Source organism: Fusarium mangiferae (assembly GCF_900044065.1).
Source record: "Fusarium mangiferae strain MRC7560 genome assembly, contig: FMAN_scaffold002, whole genome shotgun sequence".
NCBI classification, from domain to species: Eukaryota; Fungi; Ascomycota; class Sordariomycetes; order Hypocreales; family Nectriaceae; genus Fusarium; species Fusarium mangiferae.
In genome coordinates, this window is record NW_024573922.1 from 2,374,764 (window position 1) to 2,391,435 (window position 16,672).

The window sequence follows — 16,672 nt, forward strand, 5'->3', positions numbered from 1 at the left end:
AGAAGAAAAATTCAAAAAGCTCCAGCAGCAAAATGCAAAATATGAGGTAGGATCCAGTGCTGTGGCCTGAGGCAGGCAGAAATCGACACTGGCCAATGAGCATTAACGTAAATTAATCGCGGACTAGCGCCACTAAATCCATCACCCGAACAGCAGGTTCCCTTTCGAGACGTCAACGACTGAGCATATATTCGCCGCCAGCGACCCTGCAACCCTTTTCATCTTCCCTCCGTCAAGGCGACACGATGCTCCGAAATACTCTAGCACGTTCGGCTTGGCGGACGAGCCGGCGGGCGGTCAATGTCTCGCGAACCTTCGCGACGACAAGCCAGCGCCCGGCCGAGGTGGAGCTGACAATTGGTGAGCATCTTTGTGCATAGAGCCATTGACAACGATATAGAGGCTAACCTTGTTGCTAGATGGAAAGAAGGTTTCGATTGAAGGTATGATGGGTTGTTTGACTGTATTTATGGGCGCCTATTGACGGAATTGTAGCTGGTTCTGCTCTTATTCAAGCCTGCGAGAAGGCGGGATCAACAGTCCCTCGGTATGTCAAGATGGTTCGTGCCAAGCTTGAATAGCCTAGCTAACTCTTTCTAGATACTGCTACCACGAGTGCGATACCCTCGAATCCTCCCACGATCGATTCATCGCTGACAATGCTTCAGGAAGCTTATGATTGCCGGTAACTGCCGAATGTGTCTGGTGGAGGTTGAGAGGGCCCCGAAGCCCGTTGCCTCTTGTGCTTGGCCCGTACAGCCCGGAATGGTTGTCAAGACTAACTCCCCTCTGACCCACAAGGCCCGAGAGGGTGTCATGGAGTTTTTGCTGGCTAACCATCCCCTCGATTGTCCTGTTTGTGATCAGGGTGGTGAGTGTGATCTTCAAGATCAGTCTATGCGTTATGGAGCCGACCGAGGCCGATTCCACGAGATTGGCGGCAAGCGAGCCGTCGAGGACAAGAACATTGGCCCCCTGATCAAGACTTCGATGAACCGATGTATTCACTGCACCCGATGCATTCGTTTCTCCAACGATATTGCCGGAGCTCCGGAGATGGGTTCCACTGGCCGTGGCAACGATATTCAGATTGGCACCTATCTCGAAAAGAACCTGGACTCCGAGATGTCTGGTAACGTTATCGACCTCTGCCCCGTTGGTGCTCTTACGTCAAAGCCCTATGCTTTCCGAGCTCGTCCTTGGGAGTTGAAGCACACCGAGTCTATTGACGTTCTCGATGGTCTTGGTTCCAACATCCGTGTCGACTCCCGTGGTTTGGAGGTCATGCGAATTCTGCCCCGACTTAACGACGACGTGAACGAGGAGTGGATCAACGACAAGACCCGATTTGCCTGTGACGGCCTCAAGACTCAGCGATTGACCATGCCTCTGGTCCGCCGTGAGGGTCGCTTCGAGCCTGCTGATTGGGAGGAGGCTCTCACTGAGATTGGTCGTGCTTATCAGATTAAGAACCCTCAGGGCAACGAATTCAAGGTCATTGCTGGTGCTCTTACTGAGGTCGAGTCTCTGGTCGTCGCCAAGGATATGGCCAACAAGCTTGGCTCTGAGAACCTGGCTCTCGATACCCCTACCGGGAGCCAACCCATCGCCCACGGTATTGATGTCCGATCCAACTTCCTTTTCAATTCTCAGATCTGGGGTATTGAGGAGGCTGATGCAATCCTAATTGTTGGCAGCAACCCTCGGCACGAGGCTGCCGTTCTCAATGCTCGTATCCGAAAGCAGTGGCTCCGATCCGACCTTGAGATCGGTGTTGTTGGCGAGACATGGGACTCCACATTCGAGTTCGAGCACTTTGGTACCGACCACGCTGCTCTCAAGTCCGCTCTCTCTGGCCCCTTCGGAGAGACCCTTAAGAATGCCAAACGACCTATGATTATTGTTGGCTCTGGTGTTACTGACCACGCGGATGCCAAGGCATACTACGAGACCATTGGTGCTTTCGTTGATAAGCATGCTTCTAACTTCCGAACTGAGGAGTGGCAGGGCTACAACGTCCTCCAGCGTGAGGCTTCTCGTGCTGGTGCTTTTGAAGTTGGCTTCACTACTCCCTCTGCTGAGGTTGCCCAGACCAAGCCCAAGTTCGTGTGGCTCCTTGGTGCTGATGAGGTGAACGAGGCAGATATCCCTAAGGACGCTTTTGTTGTCTACCAGGGTCACCACGGTGACAAGGGTGCTCAGATTGCTGACATTGTCCTTCCCGGTGCTGCCTATACTGAGAAGGCTGGTACCTACATAAACACTGAAGGTCGTGTCCAGATGACACGAGCTGCTACTTCCCTCCCCGGTGCATCTCGAACTGACTGGAAGATTCTCCGAGCTGCCAGTGAGTTCCTTGGCGCTCCTCTCCCATATGACGATGTTGCCATGGTCCGAGACCGTATGGTCGAAATCAGCCCTGCTCTGGCTGCTTATGACGTTATCGAGCCCGTCGCTCTCCCTGCTCTGAGCAAGGTCCAGCTCGTCGACCAGAACAAGGGTGCCCAGGTCACCGGAACACCTCTCAAGAAGGTTATTGACAACTTCTACTTCACCGATGTTATCTCACGAAGGTATGTGAAATCGATTCAGTATTTAGTAAATTTTCCTATTAACATTATGCCTAGCTCTCCTACAATGGCTCGCTGCTCAGCCGCTAAGGCCACGGGTGACCCTAGGACAAACTTTATGGCTCCTGGCGTGGAGGAGGATAAGCCCATGGGCCAGGTCGAGTACGGTGTATGAGGCGGTGGCTGCAAAAGAATAGAAATATTTACTTTGTTTTTATGCGTCTGGGAAGTTCGTAGCATCTGTACATATAGGACGTCGGACGGAGGCCGAAGGTAGATGAGTTGAATACCTAATTCCTTCACTACGACGTGCACCTCGTCAAATGATTCAACATGGCAACTTTCGCTTGCGATTCGGGTTCGCGAGGAACATGTACATCTCCTTGTCGTGGTTGACTTGCGACGCCCCGTTGACATACTTGATGCTTTGAGGTATGGCATGCTGCCGTCCAGGTGAACGAGCCGAATTCTAGTTGACTCGACGCTCCTGGTCTTGCCTTAGCTGCTCCTTTTTGATAGCTGCCTCGAGGAGCTCTCGGCGATGGTTGATCTCAGTCTCACGATGCGCTGCCATCTCCGAAAAATGAAGCACGTTGCGCATCTGCTCGTAAGCTTGGCGTTCTCGCAATGATCGAGCATTAGAAGCGTCGAGATTTGGTCTCGGGATCTTCTCCGTGTTTGGGATACCTGGCTTTGCTGGAGCCTCCATGTTTGCGACCATGATGCCGAGTTCCTGGGATGTAAGGCCGAGTGGCACGTCTGGGTTGACCTGGCCGCCTTGCAGCTCTTCGAGGGCTTGAAAGCGGCGCCCTTCCTGGAAGATGCGTTCACGTTCGCGAACAACGAGGGCGAGGAAATTCTCTCGATCTTCGACTGCGTGAGTATTCAGAGCATCGAGCTCTTTCTGCAGGCAATCGAGCTTGGTGAACGAGGAAGAGCTGAGTGAATCCTTGAGCTTGTCGTTCTCGCCGATAGGGCAGAAAATGGCCGGCGCGCATGACATCAGCCTTGGGATGATGGGATGACCTTCAGGGTCTGAAATCCCCATCAGAGGGTTAACGGTCGCGGTAGGTCGAGGAGGTTGCGCCATGGCTTTTATTTTAAGTGTTTTGGTGGAATGGGGGATGAGACATGGCAAACTTTGTGGCTGTTTGTGCAGTTGGTGTTGCACTGAGGCTGAGGATGTTGGAGGTGAGTGGGTGGGTGGAGGGCGAATATTGGAGGGTTGCTGCAATGTGATTGTACCTGCATATGACAGGCAGGCAACCTCACCTAACAGATGGAAGTGAAGGTGAAAATAGGTTATCAAAACTGCCTGTCGATCTGAACCTCCTTTCTTTCGAGAGGGGGGAGGGCGGATAGCTAGGCTTAAACAATATTCAGTCGTCATGAAACAAAGTCTTAATTTATCTTGATAAATGGCTTGGAAATGGTTACAACAAGTGCCATGTACCTATGCCGATATCTAGGTACCTGATACATACTCCAAAATACAAAATGACCACGCTTCTCTTGTTACAAATACAATGATAACCCATACTCCCATAAGACGCCTAATGCTTGTGATCATACACCGAGAGCAATAATCATTTAGTTGCCCGACAGAAAGTCTACTGGGGGCCCCTATTGATTCCCCAGCTTGAGTTATGTGCCCTTCGTGGCCCAATGTATGCCAGGTTAGCTTGAAAGTTCGACAGAGCCATGGCAACCACCTAATGCGGTGAGAGACAGTGTTGTACCCTGCTGATATACGCCTGATTATCGTTATCAGGCTGAGTGACCTCGAGAGGTGCTGTCGTCGGATTGTACCCTGCCGTACCATCAACCTCGAGAAGGCAACACATTTCGGACATATTCCCTAGCAAGCCTAACAGCTGCCCTCACTAGATCTTCTAGGCGACGGTCCTTGCGCTTTCTCAGCCATAATAACACGACAGTCAGAATGACAAAGTCGGCGAACAAATGCTTCACAACCACCCAGGCAAACCATTTCACCCAAGCTGGTAGGCTGCGTTCCTTCTTTGCCCGCCACTCTCGACCTGTTGTGATTTGTTCTCGTAACGCAGCTACCTCAGCAGACATGGTTGTCAGGGCACGCTCGACCTTTCGCTGCCACCGGCCACTAACTCGATCGTGATTTTGCGTTCCATCGATATCATCGTCCTCGAGTTCAAGTTGCTTCTGGGACCGGAGTTCCGCTTCGTCGTACTCGCTCATCGGTCTGATCTCCTTCATAGGGCCTTCGGCATCGCTTGCTTGGGCAGCGTCTTCGTATGGTTGGGATGCACCGGCCGATCGATTCGCTCGCGGCGACGATAATGATGAGCTTGGGCTGTTATTCTTGATCTGATTCCAGACAAATTCGAGTTCTGACACAAGTTCTTCGGCATCCCTGGGAGACTGTGTTAGTGTAACCCGATCGTACTGTGACCTGCGCTGGGCTTCAGGGGAGCGCTTACGGCGTGGTCGCATATCGATGCATCGTATCTATCAGCGCCTCGATGTACCTTCTCTTGGATTCTGTTCGGCTTAGTCCTTTTTGCAGATTCCATGCATCCCATTTGTCCTTCTCGCGCTGTAGGTCGTCGGAAGCCATTCCGGAGGCGGCTGTTGGACGTTCCATTACACCGTCGACATCACCCTCCATAGCCTGCTTATAAAGTCCATATAGCCGGAGTCGATCGGTTGGAGGTGGCCTCGATGCGCCAGTCTTGGGTATCTTTTTGACGGTATTGAGAGCGTGTACAAACACGCGATCTGTTTCATCACGTCAGCCACCGTGGTACAACATCCATATGAGGCGCAAATTGGAAAATGTAGCATACCTACTGAGTCCGCCATATTGGCGGTTATGTTTTATGACGAAAGATGGCTCGCGGCTCGCGAATTGCGGCCGACAGAGGTGGTGGCGATTACGTCGAGCTTAAGCTCAACCTTCGACCTGGGGTCCTTTATCGGACCGCGGCTTGTTGGCCGAGATAACGGAACCCCACAGAGAGAAAGGTCCCGAATAGAAAGGAGAATAAGAAGCTCGCAATTGATCGTGAAGTGACGGGTATACCGAAAGAAATAAAGGATTGAATAATTAGTTTACACGTAGAAGGCAATAAAAGAAGTCTAGTCGCCGTGTATTATGACTCCATTAGGACAGAAAATAAGAGGGTCATTGAACCTAAGATGAGTTAATGCGATCAGAAGCAATTGGATGATGATGATAGATCTGTTCCTAGAGCATGCGGAGGCCTGTTTATCGGCAAATGTTTGACCTCGGCGCACTTCACGGCACGCCAACACGGACACGGGGGATGTGCCTTCAGGGCCGGTTCCACTAGAAAAGGGTTCCCCAGGGGTAAGGTAAACTAAGGTAGCTTCCCCTCAATACCCTCCTGTGTCTGGGCCTGGGGTCATTTCACATGGGAAAGGCCTGGAGCTCGGCGTGATTTCATGATCAGAACAGCATAAAACAACTCCTCGTTAGACTTGAGTCCCAACTGATCAGAGGATAGAAATTTTCCGGCTTAAATGCTTCTATCTTTATCACACATCTGTTTCCATGCTTATAGATTTGTTCATTATTTACTGGCAATTGCTTTATGATTTGAGGTACTATGCACTGTATTCATCATCTCATCGTGACCCGGTTTCATGTTTCCAGAATGCTCTCATCCAGCACTATGCCTGAGCAGTTGGCTCCTTTTCCTGTGCTTCCTTTATCCAGGCCTCTTTCTTAGCTTCATAAACCTTCAATTGCTTCTTATTCTCCAAAACAGACTTCGCTGCCTTCTCGCCAGCTTCTTTCTTCCCAAGTGCCGTCCCAAAACCTAGCAGCTTCCCGGCCTCTCCCCACCCATCCAGATAGACGCCAACAGTAAACAAAGGGAGATTGAGGTTCTTATCCTTCTTGTTGCAAGGCATGTCTTCGTAACGAAGTTTGATGCCCCTGACGACGATTGATCGAGCAAGGCGTTCTTTGTTCGACGATGGCGCCTTGGGCCCCACGGTTGGTTTGGCTTGTGTAGTGTCTGTCTGTTCTGTGGGTGCTGTAGTGGCGGAGGATCGAGCTAGGAATCGCTGGCCTTTCAAGGCGTTTTTGCGATGCTGCTCTGCTTGCCTGATTTGTGCCTTGATTGTCCCAGCCCAGAGTGCCTTGAGCCAAGCGACGGCATTCGCGGCGCCGTGAGGTTCTGATTTGACGACTGCTCCAACGTACGCTTCGAAAACGTCGCCTTGGATCTTGATCGTCTCCTTGTCTCTCCCGCTTCGATTAATCAAATCCACCATTGAGCCCATATCCGTGGGAATCTTTGTTTTATACTGCATGCCGTATTGTCGATAATAATCTGAGAGCGTGAGGTTGCGGACCAGTTGTTCACGAAGTTGACTACTTCGTCCAGTGGGTAGGTCGTCAAAGGTTTCAAAGACAAGCTCTGTGGATATCATTTCGAGGGCTGCATCACCATACCACTCCAACCTCTCATAGTTAGGCCATCCTAGCCCAGGATGCCTGAAAACTTGCTCCTCAAGTTCTGGCCTTATCGGTGGCAGAGGTGGTAGGCATGGAGGGATATCTGCCACGGTCCAGCGCGACACCCCAGGCGCGACAGAAGCAATAGTGCCAGCCAGAGGAAATTTTTCTGAATCGAGTTGCACGCGCTTGCGTGGCCCATCCTCTACGCTGTGGTCATCTTGGTTCGGCCTTTTAGACATATTGATTCTTGTTATGATGAGACGCGAATAAAAAAGCCAAGTCTTGTGCTTTTCGATGTTTCATCAAATCTTAGGGACAAGACCCACAATTCAGCTATGAAAGTTCTCAGCTGGCGAAAACTTGATATCTGAACCATAATAAGTGATGAAAATTCCTAGACAACTTTGGGATACTACCTTATTGGAGACGAGTTTCAGTTGGACCTTTTCCGAATACTATTTTCCCAAGGCAGCTATATAAGTTACCTCCTCAATGTATTTTCCTCTCCCTGATTCAAGGCCGTTAAGTCTTCTGACACTCGTGCCATTGACAACATTTAATTTTCATGAACACTGTATGGGTATTAACGATAGGATTTTAATCGAAATAAAAGATTCCATATAAAATTTCACAAGTACGCGTCTTATGTGATATCTGATCGAATCCCAACTTGTAAATCTAGTCGCAGGCGCCCCATATCTTCAATGAGTGGAGGTATCGGAGTTTTGGTTGGTCTCAAGGCACTCCTTTGACTGACCCACTTGATCTTCGCTCTGACCAATCAAGTGTTTTGCTCAACTTCACCTCGGACGTCAAGTCAAGCTTCAAAAAGCTAACAAGAGCAACGATTGATGCCAAAGACGCCACGATGAGTGTCCCACGAGCGCGTATACTGGACTTGGTAAAGGTGAGTTTCTCCATGAAATGATCTGGGTCCATCTAATGATATTCCGTAGGCGCAATGCCAGGTCTTCGCGACCTCATACAACCCCGAAGGTGTACGCATGGGCAACAAGGTCCTACGACAGCGATTAAGAGGACCGGCCATGGCGGCTTACTATCCTCGAAAGACAGCAACGATCAAAGATCTCAAGCGAGAGTTCGGACCGACACTGGCTACCTGGGACGAGGGTGAGGAGGATCGCTTCGAGTATATTGAAGAGTAAGCTAGATATTGGGAATCTCAAGGATATGTGAAAGTGCTGACGGCGTGATCTCTAGGCTCAAGCTCCGCGGAAAGAGTGCACCCAAGAAGAAGAAGGGACCTCCAGGTATGTGGATTGCATACCGGGAAAAACTACCTTAGGTACTAACACCCTGCAGCTCCCACTCACAAGAAGCGATAAATCAAACAATAATGACGACGATATTTCCAATGTTGGCCCGGGCGGCAATGAGACACCCTACCGTGGATCATGAGTGTTGACCGATGTGCCAATCCAGACGCTAATTGTACGACTCATAAAGCCTGGCCGAGGGATGAAGGTGGCCGTAGGAGCCAATAGATCCTCAAGTGGCCTTCCATCGCAGTATGTATAATCATTTGTATCAGTACCCATTACATCAATCATATTTCGAAATTTCTGCTCTGTGTGCTATGCCTCTATATGTTCAGTCTATTGGGCTGTTTCACTAGATATACTCCAATAACTCGAAGGCTCTTCGCATGACTCCTGAATATCCTAACAGTGACGCATCGGCCAAAGAACACATGATTTGCACTGAAGTAGCAAATGCATTTGCAAACACACACCAACTCCGCTGAATAAAAACTGTGTCAAAGGTTGCTGGTGAGCTCTTTGATACCACAGCTGCTTGATCATAAGCCTTTTCTCTGACCTTGTGTCGCGTGCAGTCAAGGACTGACATCTGGTTTGTTCCTTTCGCTCTTACCTCACTCAGCTCCTATTGACATTAACTCCCAACTGAAGCAAGAACTTCCAACTAGAATACCGAGCACCTTCGATACGAGTCCAAGGCTAGGAGCTTAGGTCGGCATGTGCGCCATGTGTTGCCGAGCCTGTCCTGCATATATCGATCTGTCTCTTGATACTGAATCACAGGCACACGATTCGGAACACTGACTTCTCTGTATGCTCGAACAAATTCGAGATTTCAGGGAGCCATGTCACTGTAAAGTCGCATAGTCTTCCATAATATACCCCCATTTGCTTCCACTGCCAGTCGGGTGCCCGCTGAGACTGACACTTGCAATAAAAGTGGAAGGAGCAGTGGTGGTTTAGGTAGGCTGTAACTGTCGGCTGCTGGCACCTGCCGCTTCTACGCTTCTTTCATCCGCACTTCCCTCCTACTTGGCCCTGTGGAAAAATCTGCGTCAGTGAATAACCTCCCCTTCCTTCACCACCATCCTCTCTTCCTTTTCTTCCTCTTCTTCACTCTCTCCCCTCTACACTCTCTTCCTTTCACAATCAACTCCTTCTTGGACCACAAACTTGACACATCTACACTCGTTCACTATCTCATCGTGTGTTCCCTACAGCTCACTCTGTCGTCTACAATTCTTATCTGACTGCTACATCACCAAAACCACTTCGCCGAGGCTCGGACCAATTGTCGCGACATCATGTCTTCAGCTGGGTCTACTGGGGTCTCTCCTGAACGGACTGTCCCCATCTTCGCTGCCAATGTGCAGGCCGAAAACTCAAATCCCTTGCCACTTGCCCCGGGCTCAGTAAGTAGACTTTTCCCGCATCAACATTCTTTGATAAAGTTCATCCTTGATGGCCTCTCTTCTTGCTGACGTTCGGTAACCACCTGCTAACTACAGACGCAGAAGGAAGCCGGCAAGAGCATTCCTGCAAAGAAGAACATCGCCGCTCTATCCACTTCGAAGTTGGCGAACCAAGGCCTTCCAAAGGTGAAACCAAACGTCTGTCCGAGATGTCTAGTTTGCAAGTTGCTGACCGTGTTAGAAGATGAAACTCAGCCATGATAGCTCAACCACCGATCAGGTGTACCCTGTGGATAAACTCCTTGCAAAGCTCTCTGAGCAGCAATCTGCCCTGAATCAGCAAAACGATGCCAACAAGCTCAGGGACGAAACCAACCAGTATGCGAGAGCATTTGATCATGCATCTTCGAGCAACTCTCTTCCCGTCACTCCCGCTACTGATGCTTTCCCAAGCACAGCTCCTACCACGCGCCCTGCAAGTGCCACCTTAGATGAAGCTCGTAGCGAGAGCGAAGAGGTAATGCGTTTGAAGTTACAGCTCGCCCAGGCACAGAATGAAATCTCGAAGCTTGATCAGGAACTTGCCGAGACACGCGTTGTGAAAACCACAGCCGAAGTGCCCCCTTTCGGAACCCGTGGTCCAGTCTATCCCCCTCGCGAGAATACATGGGGCCCTCCCGACGACAGTCACTCTGACACCAGTGACGCCATGTCCGCTTCGACATTCAATCGTACCCGAGAGATATGGGGCAATCAGCCAATTTTTGCCAACACAGTCCAGGCACCAGTCATTGAACCAACCCCAGGAAAATGGCTCGGAGGGCGTGTCTTCAGCCAACCTTGTTCTGAACCTACCGGAACGCCCTTTCCCGTGATGGAAGGATACCGAAGTGAACGCCTGACCCCAGATACGGAGATGATGCGGTCAAACTACGGGCGTCGAGGAAACCGCTTCGAGGGCCGTTTCAACTCACCTCAACCATTCGGACCTGGCTACGGAGGAGGATTTAATAGTCCCATGAATCAGTCCGACTACATGGGAAGTCCTGCAACTGGCGCACCGTCGAACGCTCCCCAAGGATTGGGCCCTATGGCTGTGTATCCACCGTATCCCAACCCTGCTGGAACACCTCTCTCACCTCACGCTTCCGAGTTTACCACTGGTTCTGGATGGAAGAATGAGGTTGGTTTGCCTGCGTTGTACTCACACAGAACGCTAAACCCGAGACAGGTGTTGGCGCCCGATGACCAGACCTACCTCGCTCCGACAGAGCCGCTGAATTATCGCCGTCTTTTGGATCGTAACGTGAACTGCAACTGGAAGTATATTGTTGACAAGATAGTCTGCAACAACGACCAACAAGCTTCCATCTTCCTGCAGCAGAAGCTCAAGGTCGGAACCGCTGACCAGAAGTTCGAAATTGTCGACGCAATCGTCGCCCAGGCCTATCCATTGATGATCAATCGCTTTGGCAACTTTTTGGTGCAGCGATGCTTTGAGCATGGGACACCTGACCAAGTCATCAACATCGCGGAAGCCATTCGGGGCAACACGCTGAATCTGTCTATGGATCCCTTCGGATGTCACGTCGTTCAAAAGGCATTTGACTCTGTTCCTGAAAACTTCAAGGCTATCATGGTTCACGAACTTCTTCGTCGAATCCCTGAGACGGTCATTCACCGTTATGCCTGCCACGTCTGGCAGAAGCTTTTTGAGCTGCGTTGGACAGAGTCACCCCCACAGATCATGAAATTTGTCAATGACGCTCTGAGGGGCATGTGGCATGAGGTTGCCCTGGGAGAGACCGGTAGTCTTGTCGTGCAGAACATTTTTGAAAACTGCCTCGAAGAGGATAAGGTAAGTCAACCCATTGATCGTCAAAATTATAAGCTAACTCGGACCAACAGCGCCCTTGTATCGAAGAAGTCCTTGCCAACATTGATATCGTCGCTCATGGGCAATTTGGCAACTGGTGTATCCAGCATATTTGTGAACACGGTGCTCCCCCGGACCGCAGTCGAGCTATTGATCATGTTATTCGTTACGCCGCTGAGTACAGTACCGATCAGTTCGCTTCGAAGGTCGTCGAGAAGTGTCTCAAAATTGGAGGTGCAGAATTCCTTGGTCGTTATCTGGACCGAGTCTGTGAAGGTCGTCGTGACCGTACTCGCATCCCACTGATTGACATTGCAAGTGACCAATACGGCAACTATCTCATTCAGTGGATTCTTAACAATGCCTCTCCGCAGCATCGCGAAATCGTTGCTGCCCACATCAGAAAGCACATGGTTTCACTGCGAGGTTCCAAGTTTGGCTCCCGAGTTGGTATGCTCTGTACCAACCACGCGGTCGCAACTCGTCCTGGTCCTGGTGCTGGCCCTGGAATGGGTGGACGCATGGGACCTGGGCCGCGCTACAACAATGGTTACCGTTGAAGTCTTTCTCCCTCGCCCGTCGATCATTGACATCGACGAGGACTCTGTCTGCTGGAAATGCAGAGCCTCCCCGATCCTTCCCTTGTTTTCTTTTCATTCTTTTTTTCATCCTTGTCAAGGAAACCTATCTGAATCACCAATCATTCCACTCGTCAAGATCACGCAACAAACCAGAATATGTCGACCTTTCTTAAGAAACATCTCCCAACGCAAGTAATTTACAGATCACACGTCATCCTACGCCCAGCTAGCTACAGCCTGCTCGGGTGCATTGGACACATTATGGTTATCGATTTTGCAATATGGAGGAGATGGCAGATGCTAATCACCACAGCAGCCCTCGCAGGACTGGCCCTCTTATCCCACCGCTCATAGGCTGCTACTCGAAAGGTGAGCGGGAAGACGCCTGATGGGATACTAGAGCCACGCTTCTTCAGTCAATTAGCGAGTATGAGTGATGGTGATCCGAAAGGATGCCTTTAGAGGTCAGGGAGAGTTCACGAATTTGTATGTTGTTTTTCTGTGCAGATGCTGGGTTTCGGCGTCTCCCTATAGCACTCGGGTCGTCACGGTAGTTATTAAACACCTTTTAATAAACGATTGATGCTTTTATTATCTTATAACTTATGCTTCTCCCATATACTGTGACAGTACGTCGCCACATCTATAGTACCTCTGTGATTTTGTTCCGCCCAGCGTCAGAATCAAGTGTATTTTTGCAAGCGATCGCTACTCCCAACGCCATTGATGCTATATGATATGATAAATGGCGTTCTGGAAACTAAGAAGCCCCAGCTGCCGAAGAAACAGGCCCATCGTCTTGTACTGGGGGGAATTCTGTGTCGAGTGCTTTTGGTAGATCTGGGAGGACAGGCATGTCAACTGTGGTATCCTTTTCCCACGGCTTTCTGGGAACAGCTCTCGCTCCAACTGGCTTCACAGCCTGTATCAAGGTTAGCGTAGGCGCGTTGCCGCCGCTCAGATTTGGACCTACAGGATCTCTGACAACAGTGTTTGGGATCTGGCGGATACCAGGCACAGGCTTGCCTTCTTGGATAAGTTTGATCATTTCGGCAAATCCCATTGGGTAACTTGGTTGATCTTGTGAGCCAGACTGAGCAGCAGCAGTTTTTCGATCAACGTATAGATCTGTCTTTGGTGCAGCTTTCTGCCAGTCTAGGACCGGCACTGGAGAAGCATTGGCTACGTCTCGCTGGCGATATTCCTCAGGCAGGACATCTAGGGGCTGATAGTCAGGATTACTGGCAAGCCACGCCTTGTAGGCGCTGAATTCAATGCTGACACCAATGCGCTGAGCATAGTAGAATATTCGAGCGTGGATAGCCATATCTGCGAGAGATGCCTGAGGGTTTTGCTGGCCTGGTTCGCCAAGAATAGCGTAGAGACCAGACTGGGATTCATGTCAGTGACCGGGTTATAGACATACGATATTATGTGATATAATATTACCATAAAGTTTTTATCCTTTGTCCACGGGTATGTGTCAAACGCAGTGAAGATAGCAGTCTCATCTTTCAGGGCTCTGATGCGGTCAGCTCCAGCGAGTGACCCTTGGGCCGATGAAGCCTCCTGTTGTTGATCCATTGAAGGAGGTCTCGATTGGGTGAATATTGGTATCTGCAGGCACTCGATGAGTTATGAACACGGATGCTGAGACATGAGGGTTCAATGTCATCAAGAGAGTGGTATTATAGTGGTAGTGATAGTGTGCAAGGGTTCTCACTAACATGTGAGAGGACAATCCGGGGTTGGTAAAGCTCACAGGACTACTAACTACTAACCTTGGTCAAGGCTTGACTTATTCAGGACTTAGGGTCACCCAGCGCAGAGCCTCTGAAATAGCAGTGAAGAGCGAGAGCCTCGGTAGACGTCGGTTTATACACTGAGGTGAGTTAAGCTCAGGTCGGCTGCTATCGCACTGGCTCACGTGGGGCTGACTGTTTAGACTAAAGACGTGAGACGTGACTATGAGAGTGTGAGAAGGGGGGCTCGGGATAAATCGCAGTGGAAGGTCTAGGCAGATGTTGTGTATCTGTGTGTGCAAAGACGAGGCAGACAAGTCAGATCATGCAAATATTAAATATTCATTCAAGAACATCAAGCTCCGATCTTCGCAGTCACTCAAGACCAAGCTTCACCTCAGGCTATAATTACCGTCTCAAGGCGAATGGTCGCGATAAGATAGCGCGCAGACCCACTACTAGCTTCCATCCACCTTCATCATCCATCACTACTGGTATCACCGTCCTCCTGTTACCCCTTGACTTTGTCTACTTTGTCATCGGTTATTTTAGTTGTCTTTTTGATATTAAGAGATCAACAATTTCTGCCTTTTCTTCATAGCCATAGGCTAATTCCTCGATCTTCTGCCAGGCTGGCCCTAATCTCCCCCGCCGTCGTCCAGATGAATCGAGCCGCAGTGAGAGCCTTAAGGACGACCTCACCATCGACCGTCCGCACCCTCTCCCGCACTCCTCGTCGTGGCTTTGCCGTCTCGTCCTTCACTCTCGCCCAGGAAAGATCCAAGGCTAGTGCACACGCTCGAAACACTCGCCGCAAACCTACAGGTGCCATTCCCTTGAGGTCCTCTATGTACTTTCGTCGCCTGCCAGTCGCGCTGGTATCCAGTATCGTCGTCGGATACGGCGCATGGTACTCTCTGAACATCTCTGATACCTCCAGCTCGGTTGTAGGCCCTAGGACTAGCCTCGCCTCGACTCAGACAGCGGATGTATTACCAACTCGGACTGTTCTCGTAGTGGGCGCCGACGAACTTAGACAAGGCACCATTGTTGGCGAGGGGCCCATCTCCAAGGCAACTAGTGACGACGGGCGTCGCATCGTCGAAATGTTGACACCCGACCAAGCAACGCAGAAGCTTCGTCGCCTCGAACAGTCTTTTTCCGTCAGCCGAGGGCAGGGCGTCACACGTTACGATCTGGTACAGCTGCCCAGTAACGACCCAATCGAGGACGATCACGCCGAGAAGATTGTCCAAGTCCCAAGCAGATCTTCCGTCGAGACAGACAACAGCGATTGGATGTTTTGGGGTGTTTTCGACGGCCATTCGTAAGTATTCATCTTGTGATAGAGCTTGTGTCACAGTCTAAGAAGAGGGTGTTAACTCACACGACACAGGGGATGGACTACTTCTGCAACCTTGAGGGAAAGCCTGATTAACTACGTCGCCCGCGAGTTGAACGAAACTTATAAGAAGGCTTCCGGCGATCTTCCTTCTGAGGATGCAGTAAATCTGGCCATCAAGACTGGGTTCAACAACCTGGATAACGAGATCGTCCACAAGAGCGTGGAGAAGGTGTTTAAGGGCGGTTCCAAGACCGTCGCAGCCGAGATTCTACAGCCCGCACTATCAGGATCGTGCGCTCTGCTATCATTCTACGACAGCCGCAGCAACCTCCTACGGGTTGCATGCACTGGTGACTCTCGCGCAGTCCTTGGTCGCAGAGCAGGGAACGGAAAGTGGACAGCCACTGCTCTGTCAGAAGATCAAACGGGTAGCAACCCTCAAGAGGTTGAGCGCATGCGCAAGGAGCATCCTGGGGAGGACCACGTCATCCGAAATGGCCGTGTTCTTGGTGGATTAGAGCCCAGTCGTGCCTTTGGAGATGCCGTCTACAAGTGGAGCAGAGATGTTGCCTGGAAGTTGCGCGAGAACTTCTTTGGTCGCAGCCCTTCACCTCTTTTAAAGACTCCTCCGTATGTCACCGCCGAGCCTATCGTTACAACTACCAAGGTCCACCCTGAGAATGGCGATTTCCTTGTCCTGGCAACCGATGGCCTCTGGGAGATGCTCACCAATGAAGAGGTTGTTGGCCTTGTAGGCAAGTGGATTGAGACCCAGGGACAGTCTGGAACCAACTCACAGTTTGATGCTGCATGGAACAAGATCTTTGGCTCATCAAAAACACCATTACCCGTTGAGGAGAGCAAGACCGCCGGACCCGATGGCAACAAGACCCCCATCCGCGTTCAGCAATGGGGTATTGACCCGGATGCTAAGGATCGGTTCACCGTGAAGGATAAGAATGTTGCTACACACCTTGTCCGAAACGCCCTTGGTGGCAACAACGACGAGCAGGTCTGCGCTTTGCTCACGCTGCCCTCGCCTTTCTCACGACGATACCGGTAAGTTATGACATTGGCGTTAAGCAGCATATTACTAAAGATTCTCAGTGATGATTTGACTGTTCAAGTCATCTTCTTCGGCCACGGGGAGAAGACAGGCGAGGTAACTGTCAATCTCGAGGCTACAGCTGGAGAAGGTGTCAAGGCGAAGCTATAAAGTCGCCATGCTTCCCACTTATTGTCATTCATCTTGGAGACCGCAGGAGAGGCTGTATGTACTAGTACGGAGGTATCACTAATGGAGTTTGGCGGCGTTTGCAGATTCCCATGAGCGAACCAAGATACATTTGCTTTGTTCATTCTATTGTTGTTGTTGTTTTCATGAGAGGCGCGCAATGA

At 50.5% G+C, this 16,672-nt stretch overlaps 8 protein-coding genes across 8 annotated transcripts; 4 read left to right on the forward strand and 4 right to left on the reverse strand.

The window, feature by feature from the left end:
* Positions 1-245: 245 nt before the first annotated feature.
* Positions 246-2,745, forward strand: FMAN_05906 (putative NADH dehydrogenase (ubiquinone) 78K chain precursor; the record flags this gene model as incomplete). The annotated part of the gene is made up of 6 exons (XM_041827379.1): positions 246-360; positions 420-443; positions 496-547; positions 601-615; positions 669-2,573; positions 2,628-2,745. The coding sequence occupies 6 exons, from the start codon at positions 246-248 to the stop codon at positions 2,743-2,745; spliced, it is 2,229 nt and encodes a 742-aa protein (XP_041678348.1).
* Positions 2,746-3,039: 294 nt separating this feature from the next.
* Positions 3,040-3,660, reverse strand: FMAN_05905 (uncharacterized protein; the record flags this gene model as incomplete). The annotated part of the gene is made up of 1 exon (XM_041827380.1): positions 3,040-3,660. The coding sequence occupies one exon, from the start codon at positions 3,658-3,660 to the stop codon at positions 3,040-3,042; it is 621 nt and encodes a 206-aa protein (XP_041678349.1).
* A 731-nt stretch (positions 3,661-4,391) lies between these two features.
* On the reverse strand, positions 4,392-5,411 carry FMAN_16052 (uncharacterized protein; the record flags this gene model as incomplete). Its single annotated transcript, XM_041827381.1, has 3 exons — positions 4,392-4,962; positions 5,030-5,327; positions 5,396-5,411. 3 exons carry the CDS (start codon positions 5,409-5,411, stop codon positions 4,392-4,394), a joined length of 885 nt encoding a protein of 294 aa, XP_041678350.1.
* An 831-nt stretch (positions 5,412-6,242) lies between these two features.
* FMAN_05904 (uncharacterized protein) lies at positions 6,243-7,277 on the reverse strand (the record flags this gene model as incomplete). Its single annotated transcript, XM_041827382.1, has 1 exon — positions 6,243-7,277. One exon carries the CDS (start codon positions 7,275-7,277, stop codon positions 6,243-6,245), a length of 1,035 nt encoding a protein of 344 aa, XP_041678351.1.
* Positions 7,278-7,906: 629 nt separating this feature from the next.
* FMAN_05903 (uncharacterized protein) lies at positions 7,907-8,384 on the forward strand (the record flags this gene model as incomplete). The annotated part of the gene is made up of 4 exons (XM_041827383.1): positions 7,907-7,945; positions 7,995-8,200; positions 8,260-8,309; positions 8,362-8,384. The coding sequence occupies 4 exons, from the start codon at positions 7,907-7,909 to the stop codon at positions 8,382-8,384; spliced, it is 318 nt and encodes a 105-aa protein (XP_041678352.1).
* A 1,238-nt stretch (positions 8,385-9,622) lies between these two features.
* On the forward strand, positions 9,623-12,166 carry FMAN_05902 (uncharacterized protein; the record flags this gene model as incomplete). The annotated part of the gene is made up of 5 exons (XM_041827384.1): positions 9,623-9,730; positions 9,833-9,928; positions 9,975-10,913; positions 10,962-11,588; positions 11,639-12,166. The coding sequence occupies 5 exons, from the start codon at positions 9,623-9,625 to the stop codon at positions 12,164-12,166; spliced, it is 2,298 nt and encodes a 765-aa protein (XP_041678353.1).
* Positions 12,167-12,947: 781 nt separating this feature from the next.
* Positions 12,948-13,771, reverse strand: FMAN_05901 (uncharacterized protein; the record flags this gene model as incomplete). The annotated part of the gene is made up of 3 exons (XM_041827385.1): positions 12,948-13,109; positions 13,161-13,577; positions 13,637-13,771. 3 exons carry the CDS (start codon positions 13,769-13,771, stop codon positions 12,948-12,950), a joined length of 714 nt encoding a protein of 237 aa, XP_041678354.1.
* An 820-nt stretch (positions 13,772-14,591) lies between these two features.
* Positions 14,592-16,490, forward strand: FMAN_05900 (uncharacterized protein; the record flags this gene model as incomplete). The annotated part of the gene is made up of 3 exons (XM_041827387.1): positions 14,592-15,256; positions 15,326-16,333; positions 16,382-16,490. The coding sequence occupies 3 exons, from the start codon at positions 14,592-14,594 to the stop codon at positions 16,488-16,490; spliced, it is 1,782 nt and encodes a 593-aa protein (XP_041678355.1).
* Positions 16,491-16,672: the final 182 nt, after the last annotated feature.